At 36.2% G+C, this 10,177-nt stretch overlaps 1 protein-coding gene across 1 annotated transcript in view; it reads left to right on the forward strand.

Annotated features, from left to right (window-relative positions):
• The window catches only part of LOC106115975 (metal transporter CNNM4), a 30,098-nt gene extending 20,519 nt beyond the window's left edge, over positions 1 to 9,579 (forward strand). Inside the window, exons 6-14 of the mRNA XM_013309670.1 lie at positions 336 to 527; positions 2,775 to 2,918; positions 3,298 to 3,435; positions 3,628 to 3,770; positions 4,188 to 4,314; positions 5,079 to 5,208; positions 6,929 to 7,025; positions 7,703 to 7,762; positions 9,267 to 9,579. Of these exons, the coding sequence (XP_013165124.1) occupies positions 336 to 527; positions 2,775 to 2,918; positions 3,298 to 3,435; positions 3,628 to 3,770; positions 4,188 to 4,314; positions 5,079 to 5,208; positions 6,929 to 7,025; positions 7,703 to 7,762; positions 9,267 to 9,359 (1,124 nt within the window). The 3' untranslated portion in view covers positions 9,360 to 9,579. The remainder of the gene's footprint in view (positions 1 to 335; positions 528 to 2,774; positions 2,919 to 3,297; positions 3,436 to 3,627; positions 3,771 to 4,187; positions 4,315 to 5,078; positions 5,209 to 6,928; positions 7,026 to 7,702; positions 7,763 to 9,266) is intronic.
• The last annotated feature ends 598 nt before the right edge of the window (positions 9,580 to 10,177 follow it).

Below are 10,177 nucleotides of genomic sequence, written 5' to 3' on the forward strand. Positions count from 1 at the left end.
CCTATGCGTCTTCTACATCAAATCCACTTCCCTTCCCATCTTTTCCTTATAAGAAAGGATGGGAAGGGAAATTGGAGTAATGTTTCCAGTACAAACTCATCAGAGTGTAGATGTAAGCTGTCACTTAAGGCGTGTTTTCTTTGTGCTCGTGGTCTCTATAAATGGATAGGCGATAGCTTGAAATAGTTTTTACTTCGTTCCTAAAAACGTGCGGGGTTAGACAAAGTGCATTTGCTCCAAACTGGTACTATCAGATACAAAATGGCGACAATGAAATAGGCACAAGAACTACATCTTATAGCCAGTCCATTATAGAGGTAACATATTTTTCACAGGTTATTCTCGTATCCCAGTGTACGAGGGTAACAGGGGCAATATAGTTACGGTCCTGTTCATCAAAGACCTGGCATTCGTGGACCCTGATGACAACACGCCGTTGAAGACCCTCTGCCAATATTATCAGAACCCTTGCAACTTCGTCTTTGAAGATATCACACTTGATATTATGTTGAAGCAATTTAAAGAAGGTAAGCAATATAGCTATCTCTGTCTGACGTAAGACATAATATTAAAAGTTATAGCTCTATCTCTTTCAGACATCGAACAGAGAAGTAATAGAGTTGTTACTTCTAATTTTATTATTTTATTATACAAATATTATAAATGCGAATGTTTTGATGGATGTTTGTTAGAAGGTATCTCTGGAACGTTTGCATGTAATACGCCTGCATATATAGGCTATTAATTAAAAGGTTTTATAATACGGAGACGCGGGCGACAGCTAGTAATATTGCAAATGCGAAAGTTTTGATGGATGTTTGATAGAAGGTATCTACAGAACGGTTCAAAGAATCTCACTGAAATTTGACATAGATGTAGAACATAGCCTGGAAGAACACATAGACTACTTATAATGTTTTTTTTTTTATTTTTTTAATTTAACTATTATTGACCTAAAGTATTGAGTCGATTTGAAAAAATCTTACACTGTTAGCTACACTATACAGTTACACACCCGTGTAACAGGCTTTATTTATTTACTAGATCTTTATCCGTGCAAACGGAGTCGCTGGCTACAGCTAGTTATAAACAGTTAATGTGCCTTACGGGATTTAAAAAGAAAAAAATATTTGTTAGTTCTGATTAAACACTAAAGTATTCAAACAATTTTAGCCTACTTATTCCTATTTCTAATGACAATACGTTGTTCATAATCAAATTAAACTTTCTCTTTTAATTATTAGGTCAACAGTATTTATGTTTCGTGTGTTGCCAATGTGACGTCACGAATGACGCATCACTCTCACTTTAGTATATTATTGGCAACGTCAACCGCATACCGTGTGACGTCAGCACAATACGAACATACCATCATCAGCTCACTATACCTCCCCACCGAGCTCGGAGCCTACCCTAAGTTATGTGACTAGGTCATAGTCAATGCTGACCAAGTGCGGGTTGACTTCACACATGTCTTTGAATTTCTTCTCAGATATGAGCATGACGATGTTTTCCTTCACCGTAAGAACATAGGATAAATGTACATGTGTAAATCGGAAATGGAAAAACACATTAGTACATGGCGGGATTCGAACCCAAAACCTGCAGATTACAAGTGCTGAAACCACTGAGCCACCGACGCTCTACGAACTTAAAATTAAAATTAGACTCAAGTCTTGCCCTTGCCCTTTGTATAAGATGGAAAGTGAATTTGAAAGAAGAGGAAAGAGTCTTATTCTGTGCGTTTGTTAAAAAAACTGTTAAGTGTGGTTACCACTTCATTTTTACCAACAATAAAGGCAACTACACACTTTCAGTTTTTGTAAACTCGGACGGTTCAATATTAAGGTGTGTAGCTGGCTTAATGCCTAACCAAACAGAACCTCTATATTTTTGCGTATCATATATCAAATATAATATAAATAAACAGATCGTCCGGATGTAACAAGAGCGATAGAGTTTGCTCTAAAAACTATTGTTTAAAAATATAAGTATAACTAGCCGTCGACCGCGATTCCGTTTGCACTGAATTAAAAAAACACATATCAGCCTATGTGTTCTTCCAGATATGTTCTACATCTATGACAAATTATAGTTACATCAATGAAGACTGTTCTGGAGATACCTTGTAACAAACATCTAAACATTCGCATTTATAATATTAGTAAGACTAGATTCTTTCCGTGACTCCTTCCGTGTTGATTTAAAAAAACTTAATTAGTAGTCTATGTGTTCTTCCAGATTATGTTCTACATCTGTGCCAAATTTCATCAAGATCCATTAAGCTGTTTTAGAAACTTCTAACAAACATCAATACATCTAAACTTTTGCATCTATATGATAGATGGATGGATGTTTGTTAGAAGATATCTCCAGAACGGCTTAACAGATCTTGATGAAATTTGACATAGATGTAGAACATAGTCTGGAAGAACACATAGACTACTTATTAAGTTTTATTTACCTTGCACGGACGAGTAACTCCATACATCAAAACATTCGTATAACATATATTACAGCCTCGGTGGCTCAGGGGTTTCAGCACTTGTCTTGTAATCTGCAGGGTTCGAATCCCGCCCTACATTAATCCTATGTTGTTAGTGTGAAGGAAAACATGTTGATGCTGCACATATCTGTGAATGTCAAAGATATGTGTGAAGTGATGCACTGGACCAGCATTCACTATCACATAGTCACATCACTTAGGGTGGACTCTGAGACCCTCAGTGGGGATTTAGTGAGCTGATGTTGATTTTTATGGCTTTTTGTTGAAGGTCACAAAGGTCATATGGCATTCGTGCAACGTATTGAAGAAGGGGACGGAGACCCAGTGTACGAGACTGTTGGACTGGTAACATTAGAAGATGTTATAGAAGAGATGATTCAAGCTGAAATTGTAGACGAAACTGATGTTATAAGTAAGTTAACTAAATCAATTTAAATTTTAACAGTGGTAGAGAGAGCTATAACATGTTCGCAGGAATAGTCCCGACTCGTCCAGTGAAATATCACGACCATACAGAAGACGTGCAGTCTGATGAGTGTGCGTCCCGGAGGACTTATTTACTCCTCTTTCCCTTCCCACACTTTTTCTCATAAGGAAAGGATGGGAAGTGGAAGTGGACTTTCCAGATGAGGTGTATGGGAAGGGAAAATATTCTCTTTCTGTGCGTCTCCTCCGTCGATTAAAGGCAACGTATATGTAATTGCGTGTCTATGGGCAACGGTCACTTCGCCATTTTGGCGAATCTAGACGTTCGATCGCAGGCACTATTTTAATATTCTTGTTTGTTGCAGGTGATAATCGCACTAAGAAGAGATTAGCTCGTCCATTGAACAAGTTCCAGGATCTGGCTTCATTCGCTGGTCATCAGCCGCATCGTGTACACGTCTCCCCGCAGCTCGTGCTCGCCACCTTCCAGTTTCTAAGCACAAGTGAGTAACTATAGTGTGCCTATTTAAGATAGATTAGTTTGACAACTGCCTGTAAAGTATACAATTAATTTTGTATGAGGATTAATGTTGTACTTAATGGATGTTATAGTGTCGGAGTGTACATAACAAACAACTATGAACTATCGAGAATCGGTGATAATAGATAAATTGTATAAAAACATGTTTTTGTAGGTGTGGACGCGTTCCGTGCTGACATGATATCTGAGACAGTACTCCGTCGTCTTCTGAAGCAGGACGTCATCCATCACATCAAGTTACGTGGTGATGAAGACAGGAATGATCCAAAGAGATACGTCTTCCAGGAAGGCAAACCGGTGAGTTACTTAGTTTTAGTCGTAAACAGCCTCTATGGCTCAGGAGTCAAGCATATGACTTGCAATCTGCATGTCCTGGGTTTAAATCCCGCCATGTACCAATGACCGTTGCCCATAGACATACGCAATTGCATATGCGTTACCTACCTTTAATCGACGGAGGAGAGGATGCACGGAAACAAAATATATTCCCTTTCCATGCATCCTCTCATTCGGAAAGTCCACTTCCACTTCCCATCCTTTACTTATAAGAAAATAGGTGGGAAGGGAAAGAGGAGTAGATAAGTCCTCCGGGACGCACACTCATCAGACTGCACGTCTTCTGTATGATCGTGGTATTTCACCGGACGAGTCGGGACTATTCCTGCGAACATGTTAAAGCTGCACTGATATTTGATGTTCTGCTTTGTCTTATAGGTGGATTACTTCGTATTGATACTGGAAGGTCGTGTGGAGGTGACAGTAGGTCGGGAGAATCTGGTGTTCGAAGCTGGACCATTCACATACTTTGGAGTTCAGGCTCTCACACAGAACATTGGAGTTGGTGAGTATATTGAAATTTATAGTCTAAGAGCCAACAGAGATCTTTCGTTATCAATGTTTTAAGGAAAAATAATTATTATAGCTATTCTATCAAAGTTTTTATGGTTGTTTTTAATCGAATTCATTTTATACGATCATACTGTTAGGAAGAAAATCCGGCAGTGCCGGTGTATTGGCGCAACACTAGCTTTACTAAAATATCAACGTTTATGTCCCCTCACTACATCTGACACTTGACTTTGTAACGAAAGCGTACCATTCGCACCAAAGGATTGTAACTAATAATGTCTAAAATTAGCATTTTTTTATCTATATATATAAAAATCAATTGGTGTTCGTTTGTCTCGCTAAAACTCAATAACGGCTGATCAGATATATCTTATCTTGGTGTTAAAATGTTCGGGGAAGTCTAGAGAAGGTTTAAAATGTGAGAAAAATACCAATAATTGCCAACAAAACCTTAAAAACACCCTTTTTTTCTACATATAAACAGCTTAATATATATAGAACATAGTCTGGAAGAACACATAGGCTTATAATTATGTTTATTTATTACGCGCGGACGGAATCGCGGGCGATAGCTAGTATTTGAAAAAAAAAATGTCTTAAAGTGTTGAATTGGATGAAATTCGACCATCCAATGTCTCCTGCACTATAATATCAAATATATGTGTGAAGTGACGCACTGGAGCAGCATTCACTATGACAGTCACACTTAGGGTAGATTAGACCCTCAGTGGAGATTTAATGATGTATGTTGTACAGCGGAGACTCCAGCACCGACAACGTTGGGTTCTCTGCAGAACCTGAACATGGACATGATGCTGCGTCATACCTTCGTGCCTGACTACTCAGTGCGAGCTATTGCTGAATTATACTATCTTACTATAAAAAGGTATGTTAATATTACTAATATAAATGCGAATGTTTAGATGTACGTTAAAAGCGCCAATAGCCTAGTGGTTAAGGGTACGGGTTTCCGATCACGAGGTCGGGAGTTCGAATCCCTCCATAAGACTCTCTACGTAAACTATATCCTATCACAAGTTTAGAGCTTAGTTTAAATGGTACAAGAAATATTAGTAAATACACAAAAATCTGCAAATATTTAAAAAAAAAAAAAACATAGATGCGAATGTTTAGTATTTCCCAAAGTGTGCGATAACTCCCTCTTGTGCTTGCTGCAGGTCTCAAGTTGCGGGTTATAGTAAAAGTTTCCTTTACAATTCTCCATTAATATACATATATAGGTCACAATAATTAATTAATTTAATTTGAAGTTATAGTGGTTTTTAAATATGTGAAAATATGGGGTCGCTAAAAATATATTTATTCTCAAAGTGGGCTGAAGACAAAATAAGTTTGGGAAACACTGATTTAGATGTCTGTTTGGAAGAAGATATCTCCAGAACGGCTGAACTGATTTTGTTGACATTTGACATACATATAGAACATAGTCTGGAAGAACACATAGACTACATTTGTTTAAGCTAGTAACTTTTAGTAAAATATAATTTTGTCCGAATTATATTGTATGGTCTGATAGACCATACGACATAATAACTACACTAAAATTTTCTTCTGAATAGAATAATATTTACAACTAAATTAAACATTTTTTTTCAAATATAGCAGATTTTTTTGGTAAATTTACTAATATTTCTAGTACTATTCCAACTAAGCTAGACTTGTGCTAGGATATGGTTTACAATAGTCGAATGTCGGGATTCTAACTCTAGACCTCATGATCGGGAATCCGTACCCTTAACCATTAGGCTATTGACGCTTCGCGCTATTGACCTTGACAATAATGTTAGGAAGAAAATCCGACAGTGCCGGTGTATCGCAACACTAGCATTATTCAATCAAAGTTTATATTTGACACTTGACTTTGTAACGAAAGCCATTCGTGACAAATGATTCTTATTTAAATTAAATCTAAAAGATTAAACTAGACTAGATATTAAAGGTACGTGTCCATTATCCCGTGCCGTACGGCAAATCCCGCAACGGATTTTAGTTTGCTTCGTATTTTACATTAATGAAATTACATGTAAAGGAAGTCCTTTGTACCTTAAATACAATCCTTCCTAGTGAAGCCAAGGCAACATTGAATTTAATATGTAGTGTTAGAGCGTCGGTGGCTCAGTGGTCAAGCACTTGACTTGCAATCTGCAGGTCCTGGGTTCGAATCCCGCCATGTACCAATGTGTTATATATGTACATTTATTGTATGTTTTTACGTTGAAGGAAAACATCGTGATGCTGCACATATCTGAGAAGAAATTCAAAGATATGTGTGAAGTCAACCCGCACTTGGACAGCGTGGTTGACTATGACCCAGTCACATAACTTAGGGTAGGCTCCGAGCCCCTCGGTGGGGAGGTATAGCGAGCTGATGATGATATGATGTAGTGTTAGGAAGAAAATCCGACAGTGCCGGTGTATTGGAACAACACTAGCCTTATTCTATAACGTTTATATCCCCTTACTATCTGACACTTGACTTTGTAACGAAAATTATGTAATTAAGAACACTAGAAAGCGAGATGTATAAAGTGAGGTGTATGATCTCTGCCTACCCCTGTAAGTAACAGTCGTGATGTATTCCGCAGATCAATGTACTTGGCGGCGAAGCGCGCTACTCTCATGGAAAAAGGAGCTCTCAACAAGGGCAACACTAATGAACAAATAGAACCTGAAGTTGATAAGGTCAGTGTTACCATATATCTGTTTTTAGGGTTCCGTACCTCATAGGAAAAAAACGGAACCCTTATAGCATCATTTTGTTGTCTGTCTGTCTCTCAAGACACCTTTATATCATAAGGTGGCAAACGAGCGACCGGTCTACCTTAAATCGACAGAGGAGGGGATGCAAGAAAGACAATATTTCACTTCCCATCATTTCCTTATAAGAAAAAGTGTGGGAAGAGAAAGAGGAGTAAATAAGTTCTCCGGGCCGCACACTCATCAGACTGCACGTCTTCTGTATGCTCGTGGTATTTCAGTGGAACAGTCCCGACTCGTCCGGTGAAATACCACGACCATACAGAAGACGTGCAGTCTGATGAGTGTGCGTCCCGGAGAACTTATTTACTCCTCTTTCCCTTCCCATCCTTTTCTTTATAAGGAAAGGATGGGAAGTGGAAGTGGACTTTCCGGATGAGGTACATGGGAAGGGAAAATATTTTCTTTCTGTGCATCCTCTCCTCCGTGGATTAAAGTTAGGCAACGCATATGCAATTGTGTATGTCTATGGGCTGTCACTTCGCTATTTCAGCGATTTCATGTGACCGCTATATTATAACTTGAAAGTTAAATAAAAGATTTTTAATTAAACATAAACAAAGTTACGGGCAAAAGTTAATTTATAAAAAATCTTATTACAGTTGCTACGTGATGGCGATAAAATGGAAGAAATACCGGAGAATGAGAAACTACCGAAACAGGTAATTAAATATTTTATATAACTATCGTTTGTATGGAATGTATGGATTAAAAAAAAATGAGACATATGCAAGCAAAACTTTTCGATCCAAAAAAAAAATTGTCAAAATCGAAGCACCAGGAGCTGAGTTTTTTTTTAACAACTAACGACTACATAATGTATATACATTAATATTATATATAACAAAGACTAAGTAAATAAAGGAGTTACACGGTAAGGGAACATACCCATACTCATCCCCACTGAGGGGCTCGGAGCCTACCCTAAGTTATGTGACTATGTCATATTCAACCACGCTGGTCAAGTGCGGGTTGACTTCACATATATCTTTGAATTTCATCTTAGATATGTGCTTTACGATGTTTTCCTTCACCGTAAGAACGTCGGATAAATGTACATATGTAAATCGGAAATGGAAAAACACATTGGTACATGGCGGGATTCGAACCCAGGACCTGCTGATTGCAAGTCAACTGCTTGACCACTGAGCCACCGACGCTCTTACTACATGACCTATATTTTTTTGTTTTTCGACCCCTCTCTCTCCCCTCGGTGACCACTCGTAGTACATACCAAGACCCTCCCTGTTTAGTATTTACGTAGTAATTCAAAATAATTATTTTTAATCATTTCACAGGTAAAAATTAAAAAAAAAATTGGCTCATATTCTTCTTTATAGCATAAGACTGTATGCATTCTTAAATTACTAGTGAATTATGTATTATAAAAAAAAATAACGACTACGTGACTAAAATAGAGCCTCCCCCCGCTTATGTGACTGACCGTAGTATTTTAATGACTCCGCCCCCCCTCCCCACCTTAATGGGGTCACATTGTATAAGTACGTTCCCTTACATACAAAAAAAAAGACAAATTAATAACCTCCTTTTTGAAGTCGGCTAAAAATTTATAATAGTAGCCAGTTTTGGTATAAAAATAACAAAAAAAAAGGATATTCTTGGTATATTTGTTTGTATGTATGAATTTGTATGTAATATAAAATTTATATTATTTCTTACATGCCGCTTAGAAATTGGAAGTTCCTAATGGAAATTAAAATATGGTTTGTATTTAAAAAAACTAGTTTATTAAAAAAAACTGCTTAATAAAATCGGTTATAGCGACTAAAAATTATTTACCTTTTAAATGTTGCTATAAGCGGTTTTTTTTAATTTATTAATATAAAAAACCTTTTGAAACTTCTATATTACTGTTTACTCAATATTAAGTGTTATTTAAATATTTAAGGGACAATTAACTTTTTAAAGTAAAATTTAAATCATATCTGGGCTTCGAAATATTTATTTTAAATATGAAATTCATAGATTTGCTAAAGTTTGTTTAAATTTCTCTTATATTTTGTACTAAATTACGTATCTGCAAGCCCATATTCTTATAAAAACTAAAAATAAATTTTTAGTTTTTATAAGAATAAAAAAAAGATTTTTTAAACCTAACCAACGATTAATTCAAAAAAATTTACGTATATTTATAATTTTTTCCAGTTTCTACCAACATCAGCATCTCCGCATACAAACTCAACGTTCAAAAACCACGACAAAGATGGCAACCCCGAGGAAGAGAAACTACTGAAGTAGGCAACACTAACAAATATTACATCGGGTAACATTCACTTTGAACTCTACTGGAATGACATTTGTATGTACGTTATTTATGTCAGCTCACTAACGCCCTCATCTCAAAAATATCACATGATTTACGTTTTTTTTTTAATTATTTTATGCCTATTTGTCTGTGTCTAGAGTTAATTACTAGCAGTGGACTCGATTTTGTGAAATTCTGTCTTGGGGTAGCATTTTAATTTGACTAAATATTTAACTTATATAATATTGTCATAAAACTAGCATATTATAAAAACTTTCATCCCCTATTTTGCACCCTTGAGGGTAAAATTTTAATAAACATTGAATGTCATATTAATTTATATAAAATTAACATCTTAAAAAATAAATTTCAAGCTTATATTTGTAAAAATGACGATACTTTCATACAAATTTCCAACCCCTTTTTCAACCCTTTACAACCCCTTTTGCGTGTAAACAGTAGCTTATGTCCTTTCTCAGGCTCTAGATTATCTGTATACCAAATTTCATTTAAATCGGTTCAGTAGTTTTTGCGTAAAAGCGAAACAAACAGATGGAGTGACTTTCGCATTTATAATATTAGCAAAAGATTTTTGTCTTTGTTATTTTAAAAGAGAATGAAAGAGATGTCAATATGTTATACAAAAGTCATTTCAGTGGATTTCTTACTTCTATCTATCTATAAATGGATAGGTAATTAAACTTGGAAATGACAGCTTTTATTTTGTTCCGATTTGAATACGTCTGTTGAAGTTACTGACAACTAACATATGTATATTATTAGTTCCAATCTTCACCACCGCTAGCAACCG

The sequence above is a fragment of the Papilio xuthus genome, unplaced genomic scaffold (genome assembly GCF_000836235.2).
Source record: "Papilio xuthus unplaced genomic scaffold, Pxut_1.1 DF829660.1, whole genome shotgun sequence".
In the NCBI taxonomy this organism is placed as follows: Eukaryota; Metazoa; Arthropoda; class Insecta; order Lepidoptera; family Papilionidae; genus Papilio; species Papilio xuthus.